This window comes from Oxyura jamaicensis, chromosome 11, assembly GCF_011077185.1.
Source record: "Oxyura jamaicensis isolate SHBP4307 breed ruddy duck chromosome 11, BPBGC_Ojam_1.0, whole genome shotgun sequence".
NCBI classification, from domain to species: domain Eukaryota; kingdom Metazoa; phylum Chordata; class Aves; order Anseriformes; family Anatidae; genus Oxyura; species Oxyura jamaicensis.
Genome location: NC_048903.1, coordinates 19,507,302 through 19,519,535, shown reverse-complemented (window position 1 = coordinate 19,519,535; position 12,234 = coordinate 19,507,302). Strand labels below are relative to the sequence as shown.

The 12,234-nt window shown below is 51.5% G+C and overlaps 1 protein-coding gene across 6 annotated transcripts in view; it reads right to left on the bottom strand.

Moving 5' to 3' along the window:
- The window catches only part of ZC3H18 (zinc finger CCCH-type containing 18), a 36,304-nt gene extending 25,990 nt beyond the window's left edge, over nucleotides 1-10,314 (bottom strand). For 4 of the 6 annotated variants that reach the window (XM_035337197.1, XM_035337198.1, XM_035337202.1 and 1 more), the window contains exons 1-6: nucleotides 9,702-10,314; nucleotides 7,107-7,191; nucleotides 4,181-4,329; nucleotides 3,791-3,883; nucleotides 3,090-3,247; nucleotides 1,453-1,485 (exon numbers count right to left, since the gene is read on the bottom strand). In XM_035337197.1, coding sequence (XP_035193088.1) covers nucleotides 1,453-1,485; nucleotides 3,090-3,247; nucleotides 3,791-3,883; nucleotides 4,181-4,329; nucleotides 7,107-7,191; nucleotides 9,702-10,292 — 1,109 coding nt within the window. In that variant the 5' untranslated portion in view covers nucleotides 10,293-10,314. The remainder of the gene's footprint in view (nucleotides 1-1,452; nucleotides 1,486-3,089; nucleotides 3,248-3,790; nucleotides 3,884-4,180; nucleotides 4,330-7,106; nucleotides 7,192-9,701) is intronic. The other 2 variants (XM_035337200.1, XM_035337203.1) reach the window with 1 other exon arrangement.
- Between the last annotated feature and the right edge of the window lie 1,920 nt (nucleotides 10,315-12,234).

Below are 12,234 nucleotides of genomic sequence, written 5' to 3'. Positions count from 1 at the left end.
TGGATAGGGCCCCGGAAAGCGGTGCGTCTCCTACACAGCCCAAACAGACAGAAATGGTCTTTTTTTAAAATGAAACTTAGAGAAAAAAATCACAAAACTTTCTTGATAAACACTAAAAGGACACCGCTAACCAAACCCAGCCTCCAAATCAATGTGGTAAAAACGCAGAGACATCGATTGCTTTTTTACAGCTGCTTCCAACGTAACGGAACACGCTTTGCCCCATTGATTTCGAGCTGCATTTTGTGTCCCTGCACACAGAGCTACCTCAGGCTCCCTCACACGGGAACAGAACACTGTCAGCTCCTGCTCCCCTGCCACCAGAGGTGATGGGCACGTCCCGGCGCTGACCGGAAAGGAAACCAGGTGCTGCTGAGCCTTCTGGTGCAAGAAGCTGGGCTTTGGGGGCAGGCCAGCAATGCTCGGCCCCAAACCCGAGGCTGCTCCATGCACTGAAGGTACCTGCAGCCGATATCCTCCGGTGGAAAACAGGCTCCAGCCCCCAGCATGCACACGAACCGGCAAGCACGCGACACGCCCTCACCGCAAAAACCCTAATTCCTCCTGGGGAGGAACAAAGATCTAAAACCCACCCCCTAAATGTGCAACGTGTCCTCCGTTGGACGGTTTCTGTTAAGGTTATCTGAGGTTTTTAATGCACGTACCCGACGATACGCAATCCCTGCCAGCCACCTGGAGTGAAAATACCAGATCCGCTGAGAGGACGGGGAGGTGGGTACGGGGAACAAGAAACTTCCAGGGCCACAGAGGAGGCAGGGGCAGAACTGAGATGACAAAGCGAGTGCTACCAACTTGCAGATTATCTGTAACGAGGCTTGACTTGTGAGCTAGGGGAATAAATGGCCCACTTTTGCATCCTAAGTGCCAAATAATCCAAACGGGGCCGAGATGGGAGAGCTGCGCAGCAAGTCAAGCGGCTACCGGTATTTCTTTCAATGCTTTTAATATTTCTACTTTTCTGTCTGAAATGCGAAGCCAGGGGGAAGCATGCCAGGAACTGTGAAGGTGGCTGCCTAATTCAGCAACAAACCCCTGATGGAACCACGCAGCAATATAGATGCAGCGACATCAGGTGTTCAAAAAAAGAGAAAGAGTCTCAAGCTACGCCAAAAAGGAAGCTTTTACTTTTCCACCCAGCTCAAATCCAAATCGCCCTACTCCCTTCCTCTGACATCGGGGGACTTTCTGGTCATTTAAACAAGCGCCCCTGCCGTGCTTTTCGACAGTTACCGATAATTCGGTGCCTTGAACCCTCAGGTGAGTAATTGGTGTCACCCCAAACTCAAATAGGTCCGTGCAGTCAATGCACTGCCAGCCGCTCCTGACGGGGCAGCTGTCTGTGGCCTGGGAAGTTTTCAGAGGTGCAGTGGAGAAAGGAAAGGGAACACTTTCGTACAGTTGCAACAGTACCGGAATCAAAGACCTGCTTACCCATAGTTAATGTTTTCTTTGATGTCCACCTCCCTATAGTTTTTCAAAAAAGAAAAAGGGATTTATGAACTATTCAGACATCTGCACAGGTCACAAGACAGTCCTGAAAGCATTTAGTAACATTCCAGCCGAACCACCAGCGCTTACTTTGCTGCAAGGTGTCAACCCATGCGCAACGTGCATGAGAATCGCTGTTTTCTCCAGTATGCAGCAGTACCAGCTTCACAACTTTTGCCTCTACACACATTTAATACATTTTAAGGCCACAGCGTAAAGATTCCTTGATTTTCAGGAATTCCATTTGTTTGCTTACTTCCGTTTAACACTGGCTCCACGCGATATAACGCTTTTTTTCTCGGCTGTACGAGAAAACAAAGCCCTGCACCTAACACGACAAATGGTTACATCAAGGAGGCAGTGGCAGAAAACGACCAGGACACTCCCTGAAGATGCTGGTTTCCATACACGATTATAAAACAGATAAAGCAGTTCATCCACAAGAGCACTGGTGATAACGAAGCCCCCAGGTACAACTGAAAGCCTTCTCAGAGGAACTGAAGACCAAGGCAGAGTGATTCCTACCCAGGTAAAGAACATCAGCATGGGGCAACTGCTTTGCTGCAGTCTGCAGAAGCGACTACGTTGCTTCTTTTATAAAGCTGGGAGTGGACTTGCACTTGAGAGCAAATCAAAGCCTATTGAACAAAAGCTTAACCTGCTCTTTTACAGATTCTTGTTTTTTTCTTTTTTTTTCAGTTCTTTCACTCAAAAACAGGGAGCCAAGCCTTGCAGACGCTTTGCTGTGAGTGGAAATAGTGCCCAGGTCTGTACGTGCAGGAAGAACAGGGGGTGTGTGTGCACGAGGGAAAGGTGCATTCACCTCCTTCCTGCAGAACACAAGCTCCTCTTTTCCATCCCACTTCTTGGCTTGAGAACTACCACGGAAATCTCCCAGAGCTGCCTGACGCCTCCTTGCTCCCGTTTCAGGCCACCTGCCTGCTCTCAGTCGTGACGGGAGGGTGGCTGAGGTCCCCACTGTTTTACGTTTTACCTCCTTTACCCTACAACTTCAGTTTAGGATGCTTGGTTTTGCCCAGGCGATGCCCTGGCAGCTAACAGCTCTGCTTTCTGACTGGTGCCTTACCGAACAGTTTATCGGGGAGTGGTCGAGGTGCTTGTTAAGACCAACTGCTGTGCCAATACCCTTGCAAATAAACACTCAGCTAGCTGCAACACTACTGCCCTGAAGCTCTTGGGCACCGAGCAACGCTGCAACCCCAACGTTAGCATTTAAAAACTCTCAGGGATCGGAATAAAAACAAGAAAGGGGAAAAAAGTCTGGAGAACGTGCTGGTGTGAGGTAGGTACTATACAAACAGCATCCTCAAGGGACCACTGTGCCAATGATTTAAAGTAGAAAGGTGCAAAGAAGACTGCAAAGGGAAGAGAGTGTTTAACTGGTGTGAGCGGAGGCAGCTCCAGCTTGTGATCGTGTGCAGACTACTTAAGGGATGTTGTTTCCTTTTTCTGAGACGGGCATTCCTCTGATTTGGAGGCTCGAGTAACCTGAGGGCTGCCACACTGCACTGCACATCCCACCCGTTACCCCACGTTGCAAGAACAAAACCGGCTCTTACGCTGGATCTCTGACATCTCTGGTGATGCGGTAATTCCAGTCACGGAAAAACTCGTTTTCTTTGTCAAATTCCCGCTCGTCTTCTCCGATAGTCACAGTGAATCTCTTCTCCTCAAAGTCAGGCTCCTGTTCTTTTCTCATAGTTGCCTTTTTTAGTACCTGCCGTAACATCAAAATGAAAGGGTTGTTAAGAGAAGTTTTCTGAGGCACAGCAACGGGCGCATTAAAAACCCTTCACCTGGGAGAAGCCCGCTCCAAATTCTTCTGCGCAGGTCTTACGAGCGCGCACGGCAACGTTCTTGATGCAGAAAGTGAAACTCACTATTCCACCAGCTCAGAGCTGCGGCAGACAGGCACTGAGCTTCAAACATGCAAACCCCACTTTCTGAAATGGTCAGACACACGGATCCTACAGGTGCTAGGAAAACAGGCACTGAGGAAACCGGACCAGCCTAAGCGTTTTGCTTTGTGGCGGGCTCGACTTCAACATCCCTGAACTACCCCGGGCCACGAGCTCTCCCATAAAACCCAAACCTGGACGCCAGCTCCTCTGGACTGTACCGTAACTGCTGCTTGCTGTTACCAGTTAAGGCTCCTTAAAAGGAGCAAGACGTTACATGCAGACACTACTAGCAGTCTGCTCCCAGTGCAACAGGTCAGTGGATTTTGGAGCAAGTCAGCACACTCGAGGCTTCCGTTCACCTCTTTAGCATGCCGGAGTCCTCTCTCCCAGGCACTTTCTGTTGGAGGATCCGGAGGGGGTGGAGGTAAGATTTCATCAACGACTGGCCCTCCCTGTTAGAAGAGGAAGAAAACAGACACTCAACGTTAGTTCTAAGCAAGCGCACGCTTTTGTAAACACCCTGGAGTACCTCTAAATACTTCAGAGATGCATCAGCAGCACATAAACTAGGACTTGGTTGGAAAACTATTCCCCTCTACTAGGGACTTCAGGATTACCTTTTAAAAATCACATACCCAGCAGCTGTATTGAATTTTGCTCAATACCAGGCCAAATAAAGCCTTCACCTCCTCCTCAGGAGCCAAAAGCTACGTGCAGAAGCCAGGAATTCACCCAAGAGGGGTCCGTACCCAAGGGTTGGCCGGCATCAGCGGGTGAGGGCCGATCGGCGGTGCGCCGTTTGGGGAGAAGGGCTCGGGCTTGGAGATCAGGGAGTAGTTTCCTTTGTCATTCACCCCAGGGTGGATAAAGCGACAGTTCATGCCCCACGTGCAATGACCTGTGGAAACAGTTCTGTTAGATCCCCGCATGCCCGAACACCACGGCAAGAGTTTCTGCAGCCCCACAGCCACTTAGAACCCAAGGAATTTCAGATCCCCGGCCTCTCTTCTCTCCAAATTCGTTGAGCATTACCCACTTGCGTGTTCTTACCACCCCCACCCTCCCAGAGAGGGCAGATTCAAGAGATCCAGTTGAAAATGGACGAATGCACAAGACCCTTATGATGGCAGGGAGCGGGGGGGCGATGGATGCACACACATTTGGTTAAACAAACGCAGCAATAAGCCCGTGAGCTCTTCGGGACGTATTAAACCCAAACGCTTCAAGTCAGAACTCCATCTTGTACAGAAAACAATGACTCCAACCTGACAGCAAGGAAAACGTCATGGTGTGTTTGAAATAAACAGCTCTCTGGTGAGGCACAAAGCACAGCAAAGATTTTCTCTCCAGCCGACTGCCAGCACAAAACAGGAAGGGAGACGCTGCTAAGGAGGGCAGCAGACTGAAACCTGAAGCTGCTCTGCTCGTTAGCTTCTGTCACCATCACGGTAACACTCGGGGGGCTCCGGCATGATGCAAAGCTAATTGCTGATTTTAATTCAGCTTGTCTTAGAAACAAACCCCGTTTTTTCTTCCGGCAATTCACTCAGCATCAAGCAAGAGACATTCTGCAGATTTCACAGCACACAGCCGCATCACAAAGTCATCGCTAACTCTGCTCTCTCGGGCGTTAATGCATCGATTTCAGATGGAACAGAGCAGTTAACGCTGCCACGGCCCAAGGAGGAACCTCCCAGATCCCAGCTGGCAAGGCAACGTGTCAGAAATTCACGCTGCACCTGGGTAAAGAGCACTCAGTCCCTGGAAATGCTCCTCATCAGCCCCAGACGAACCACGAGCCGCTGCTCTCAGTCTGCGGTGTAACACCAGATGCTTTTGTGCTGTCAAATATAAGGGCACAAATCCCTTCGCACGGGAGCTCAGCGACTGCCACGTCCTTTCTCAGCGACTAGCAAACGCCTGCCAGGAGAGGTCTGAGTGCAGGGGCTGTTACACACCTCCAGCAACACCTCTCACCGAAGCGTCAAGGGGAACGACTGCCCTGGCAAGCAGGGGGCTCTGCTGCACGTGGCAGCGTGGCTGCACATCAAGCTGCCTCGCTGGAAGGCCTCCCAGCCAGTCTCTCACGCCACGGGACGGACGCAGCCAGGCGAGGGCTCCTCAGACACAACTGAGGATGAAAAGCTTTCTTCGAGGTCCCACGCGAAGAGCGTTTGAGCTCCCTGGAGGTATCGAGGCCTTCAGGGTGCAAGCAAAAGCGAGTGTCAGCGTTATCTGAACCGATGCCAGCTCAGTGAAATCCCGGGGCAGGAGATTCCGCAGCCTGAACTTTGACTCAGGCAAATACCTCGGAGCAGCGCGTCACGCCGGGGATTGAGGAACAAACAGCTCTCCTCACAGAGGGACTTCCCTGTTCCATCATCGCGCTGGCACGCTCGTGTCTCAGCGCGGGCAGAAAATTCAGTGCCAGAAGACATCCAGGAAGCCAGGTGAGCGCTATCTGATGGTCACATCGCTGGAAACCCCCTGAGCAGCTCCCCGCGTCGCACACGCTGCTGACGCAAGGCACGAAGGCTCCACCCTGCTCTCCACCCTTCTTTTAATTTCCGATTTCAATAAATGGTTCGAGGATGATTGTAAATAAAACAAAGTCGATGAGTAAACATCCAGTGAGGTGAAGCTGAAGGAAGAACTGAGCTATGATGAGCACAGATAAGACAACTTTTATAAAAGCTGCTGTCTATGCTGTAGAGTTGCAAGGCATCAGTCACAGCCGCACAGATTTCAGGGAACGCCTCGTTAGGAAGACTCAAAACAAGCAAGAAATAGAATTGGCTGGATTTAAAAGTCTCAAGTCCTTATTTAAGTCTCCCGTGCAGTAAGAAATAGGTTACGTGACTTCCTGCCCCCGCTTCTTCTGAGGCTGACAATCCAAATCCTATTTCAGCAGTGCAGTACCTGACACAGCATAGCATCATTTTTTGGCTTGGGAAAAAAATCCTCTTTTCAAGAATTCCTCCCCAGCTGGCCAATTCCTCAGCCCACGGCAAGTTCTGGCCACCAGCACACATCCCCCCCTCAGGTCCAACAGCACCCCTCAACCATGCTGTGCCGCTGGGGTTTCTGCATTGCCTGTGCAAGGAGCTATATTTGGGTTGCCAACACCCGACACCAGTGCCCAGGCCAGGCAGGAACCTGCTCAACAGATGCCTTTCAGAGCACGTCTGCAGGGGCCCACCAGGAGCCAGCACGATGCCACGTTATTTCTTGCAGGGAAACTATTTTCTATTTCCAATTAAAAAAAAAAATAATCGGCCTTTTAATAACTGGGGAAGTAAGCTGCAAGAAACAATTACATTTTGGCAAGGCGTCAGCTTGCTAAGAAATAAGGAGACTTACCATTTTGGTTTTCCAGGGGATAACAGCACAGAGCCTCTTTAAGCAATAGCTGGTTATTAAATCAGCCCGGGCAGTTTCATTCCGTGCCCTTTTCCTTTTATTTGCTTCTACCGGGCTCACCGTACCTGGGCCTGAGGATTTTTTGCATATTGGCTCTATGTAAATTCGGCATCTGGCCACCAAGGAAGGGAAAGGTGATACCAAGGATGCCCGGGGCAGGGATTACCGTGTAGACAGCAGCTCAGCAGCTGCAAAACCAAGCGAAAAAACCTACAGCGCCTTGGGTTTGCTTCCAGCACTACAGCACGTCGTTACCTTTCATGAAGAACCGGCAGGTGGGACGCGGCCGCACTTTCCTGTCGCTGGGATCTTTAACTTCTCCTTCTTCCAGGTCGTCATCCTGGAACAAACAGACAGGCTGACATTTCGCGCGCTGCACCTTCCGCGGTGAGCTGACATTTCACAATATGGTCAAACAGCCGCTGAAAACGCACCCCGAGGCGCAGCGCAGTGGAAATTCAATAAAAGGTTGCGATAAACGCCCCCAGCGCGCCGCTACGAACAGGAAAACGGATCGAGTGCAGTGTTTCCAAGCTGACTGCAAACCACCAGGCGCTCCGAACAGCCTGGTGCCGCGCACAGACCAAGGAGCATCCTTTTCAAACTGCACCGTGGCACAGCTGTCGAGCCCCAAACAATTCCTCCTCTTACTTGACTCAAAACAGAGAGCAGAATCCCTGCGTCCGGGCACTTAACGCAGTGAGCTGATACAGACACGGTGCGCTTCCATGCTGAGTTCTGCTGTCACGGCAGGGAAACATAAAAATGCTTCAAGGCTGAGCAACAACAACCCCGTGAGCTCTTCAGGAGCGAAGCGGGATGTATTTCTTCCAGTCCTGTAGCAGCAGCTCGACTCCCTCCCTCCCGCTCAGCTCCACGCAGCTACGAATCGGCCCTGGCAAAACTCGGCGGTACCCCCACGCGCAGCACGGGACCCAATTCTGGAAGCTGGTTTCTTCAGAGATGAAGAACCACCGGGGATGAGCGTGGAATCACAGCCACAAAAGTCCTCAAGGGGAAAGAAGCTGGGAAGCACCAGCTTTTGCCTTTATTTCCCAGGGAAAAAAAGAAAAAAAAAGCCTTTGCTGCCTTCGTTAGGGCCACACCTGAGAAGTCAAAAGAGCTAAAAAGAGGCAAGAATGCCAAAAGGCCCAAGTGACCAGAGAGCTGTCAGAGGTGGCTGGTGTGCTCCCAGGGAAACTGGTGATTTTTCCTAAAAGGCAGCCTGATAAAAGGCAGGGTGTCTCCTTTTCACCCCCCGGAGGTTTCCAGCTCTCAAACACCTGACCAGCGACCAGGGGAGGCTTTCCCACTTTCCCACTGCACTGCCACCGGATCAGCGGCGTGGCAAGGAGAAGATTAAGGCAGCTGCGTGCTTGGGTCAGGTTAACAGCTGGAAAGGAGGAAAAAACATCGTCTGTCTCTGAAGGGTGTACGGAGAGCTGGGTTAACAGCCTCTGGTGGGGCAGCCCTTCTGGGGCAACGCAAGGAGCGCCCTCCTGAGCGAGAACTGACCTTAATGCCGTGGGTGTTCACGTTAAAACTTGTATTAATATTCCCCCCCCCCCTCCAAAGACAGAGGTCTGGAAGCAGAAGAAAGCGCGGAGGTTTAGGAGTTCCCCCAAAAGCCGGGCTGGCATTCAGGGACGCGTGAATGGCGTCACCGCCTCGGCTCCTTTCACAAGGAGCCGTGTGAAGGCTGCGCAAACGCCGCGCGGGAACAAAAGGGGAAGCATTTATTTCTGTGGGGTCTCCTTGGGATCAGGCAGCTGGGAACCCTGTTATGAGTTAGCGTATGAAAAACAGACCACGGATTCATCTCGGGCTTTGTAAGGAGAGCGCTCCTAAGAATGCCTCGGATTCTAAAGGGAAGCATTCATATTTTAATCAAGAAGCAGGCAGAGAATCAGAACTCCGGGATTTTCTTTTTCCTGCTTGGACTCTCCCACAGCGCGCAGAAATTCCTTCTAACTGAATCAGAAATACACGGCTTCCAGAAACTTTCCGAGAATACCCCCAGTGTCTGAAACTGCCTGCAGAATGGGTATGGTGCACAAAACCAACATCACCTTTAAAAAAAACAACACAGAACTTGCCAAGGGACCATTTAAGTGTAAAAAAAACCCCACAGACAAAAAGTTTTTTCTTCTTTTTGGTCAAAACCCGGCTGGTTATGGAGCACATGGTTATCTTCTGGTCCGAAGGTAACCAGGTAAGCACCCGTCTGTGTGTGTGCCACAAAATACCACGCTGCCCCAGCCTCGTCTGCCTGCACGGGGGGGATTTTTGGCAGGGACGGGGAGGAGCAGAGCCAGCCGATAGCCCTGGGCTATCTCAGTGAGGGACCTACCACCACCGGCCACCTCTCTGCGTCGTTCCCTACGCTCCTGCTGGTGAGATACAAGCGTGGTGTTTGCCACCAGGAAGCTACAGGAGGGTTTCTCCTCTCCTGCCGGTCATTTTGTCCTGTTTGCAAGAGGGAACTGGTATTAGGCTGCGTTAAATCCAACTGCTGTCCCGCAGCGCTTCTTACCCAAGGACAAATGGGGAAAAAGCACTTGATTTTTTTTAAAATAGCCTGACACCTCGAGTACAGAGCCACGCTAGAGCTCCGGCCTCTCAAATGAAGCTGCTGAGGCAGCTTGTGATCGCCTAACCCACTGCTAAGCAATTTGCTGTCGGCATCATCCTCAAGGCCTCCGAGAGCCGGAGCAGAACAGTTTCTTAAAGCACTGGAGCTGTTCCATACTGGGCAGGGAAAAGCTTGTTTGCAGCTGCTCCAGCAACACGTGGCATAACATTTTCCTCCCAGCAGGACTCTGCCCCCCCTCGGACCAGCTCCCTACTTACATCAATTTCACCGTCATCAATCTCTCCGTCGTCTTCTTCTTTCTTCTTCTCCTTGACGGGATCCTGGCCGTCCTTCTCGTCGTCGCTTTTACCGCTGGATTTCTTCTCATCTTCGTGGGCGTCGTCTCCTTTCTCCTCTTCCTCGTCATCCTCCCCAGCAGCTTTCTCGCCATCCTCCTCCGCAGCAGCAGCGCTTGGCTCCTCGGGAACTTCCTCGTCATAGTCCAACTCGTGCTCGTCCAGCTCGCGGGTGACGGAGGACGCTTCATCTCCGAGGTCGTTCGCGCGGTCTTCCTCCTCTCCCTTGCGAGGCGGAGGGCTCTTCAGCTCCCCGCTCTGCTCGTTGTTCTCAGAGTCCTGAGACTTGGCTTCGCTCAAGCGGTCCTCCTCATCCGAGTGGTTCTCCTCTTCGCCCTGACTCAGTCCCCGGGCCGCGTCCTCCTCCTCCTCTCCCAGGACGCTGCCTCGCCCGCCCTCTCCATCGAGCTCCCGCTCCGAACCGCTCTCCTTCAGGACTTCGTCATCGGAAAGCTGCTGGTCCTCCTCGCCAGGAGAGCAGGGGTTTCGCTCGGGGCTGTCGGAAACTTCCATCAGTACCCAATTGTCTGCGGAGGGTAAAGAAAAAAAAGAAAACAAGACACTTGTTACGGGGAGCAAGCTGGGAAATCAAGAAATATTCGCCTTGAGTTTTGTCTCCTAAAGAAAAAAAACAGTGGAGTTTTTGTGAACACGGTTTTTCTTACTAACTTCAAGAAGAAAACAGAGTTTAAATTGCATCAAGAATTTATTCCAGACTAGCTAAGAGACCCTTAGCACACATGGATAGGGCACAAGGCTGGGATTTCACCTACACGCTCGAGCAGGTGAGCTGCACCAGCTCTCCCACCAAGCAATCGTTAGGAATCCCACGCTGGCTTTCGCACCCCAGGCACACGCAGCGGTGGCATTTCTTTGGTGAGCAAGTGAGCGAGCTCCGGAGCACAGGGTCAGGTTTGCAGACATTTTTATAACCACAAGCACCCGGCGCTGCAGACAGAACTCCCCAGGAGGCAGTAACACCATTTACAAAGGTTCTGGAACAAAGGAGCCCGCGTTCTGTGGTTCTGTGACATACTTGCGCTATTTTTTACACTGCTTCCAGAAGAGAGATGAGAAGGAGGATGGGAAGCATTCATGGGAAATCCTGGACTTCTAATTAGGCTTCATTAATTTAGCGCATGTATTGCCATCCAATCTCCACCTGCTTTATATAGGAAAGAACCAGGACTCCTTCAAAGCAGCGGGAAACTTCGTGACCTTCTCCAACAGGCACTGGAAGTTCAACGGGAAGGTGTGCCCGGTGTGAGTACGGGTTGAAAATCCAACCTCTGCTCAGCGTAAGCCTGATAAACGCAATGCAAACGGCCAAGACGTAAAGCAGGGAAAACAAAACCAAAACCCCCCGCGTTTCTTTTACTCCAGAACACAAAGCAGGGGTTTTTAGCAGGACTGTGAGACCCAAGAAGTGGTTGAGCCCCGTCTCGTAGTAGTACGATTACAGGTCCACGTGTAGACAACAGCTCACGGTGACGAAAAGCCCTTTACCCTTCGGCTGTTGTTGTAGCACTTCCTTAACCCTATAAAAACCACACGACTACAACTCCTTCCTCACCCCCTCAGCAATAACCAACAGAGCTCGGCTGCCTCCAAAACCAGACTGGGGGGGGCCAGAAGTGAAAAGCTAGAGAGCAGCCGAGGCTGACAGAAGCAGAGTTAGGGCTAGAGAAAAGACCCGGGAACATGAACCAACGGGGTTTCTTCACCTTATCGTGCGCCGTGTTTTATTTCAGCCACTCCCAGCTGCAGCCTCCCCATAAGCACATTTACTGCTGGAGCAACAAAACCATCAGTTGCCAGATTTTTACCTGCTATTTTTACGATAAAAACCACCGTTCTCCGCTGTGCTGCTCTGGTTCAGCACAGGAAGGTCGCTCTTGCTGTCATTTATGGCAAAAGACAGGCAGGCAGAAGGCACGCCACGCCACAGCATCCGAACGCGACCACAGCAAACCCAAGCCTTCCCCGAGCCTGAAGCCCCAAATATTTTGGTGATCACGGCTGGAGAGCTCGGTGCTGAAATACAGCAGGAGGAGAGCCGGAGGAACACACAGCTCCGCTTCTGTGCGTTAGCAGGAAGGCACCACAGCTTCATTCCCCACACTCATCTCTTCTCTCTAACCTCTGCAGGACAAGGCCTGTTGTATTTACGTCCTGGGCGCTGCCAGATGCGCTGTCATCGCTGCGCTAACATCTCTTGCCTTCACCACGGTGAGGACGTTATTAGCTGGTATTTGCAGCAGGCTCCTGAGATGAAAGCCCCTCTCGAGAAAATCCTGCTCGTTAGACCTCGGGAGCTTTGCAGAGGGACTAAGAACACTCCTCAAAGAATAAGAGCACAGAAACTCTCCCAGGAGCAGTACAAGCACGTATAAATATTACTCCCCGGTATCCGTGCTCTCCTCCAAGTTGTCTCAAAGCCCTGCACAAATATCCG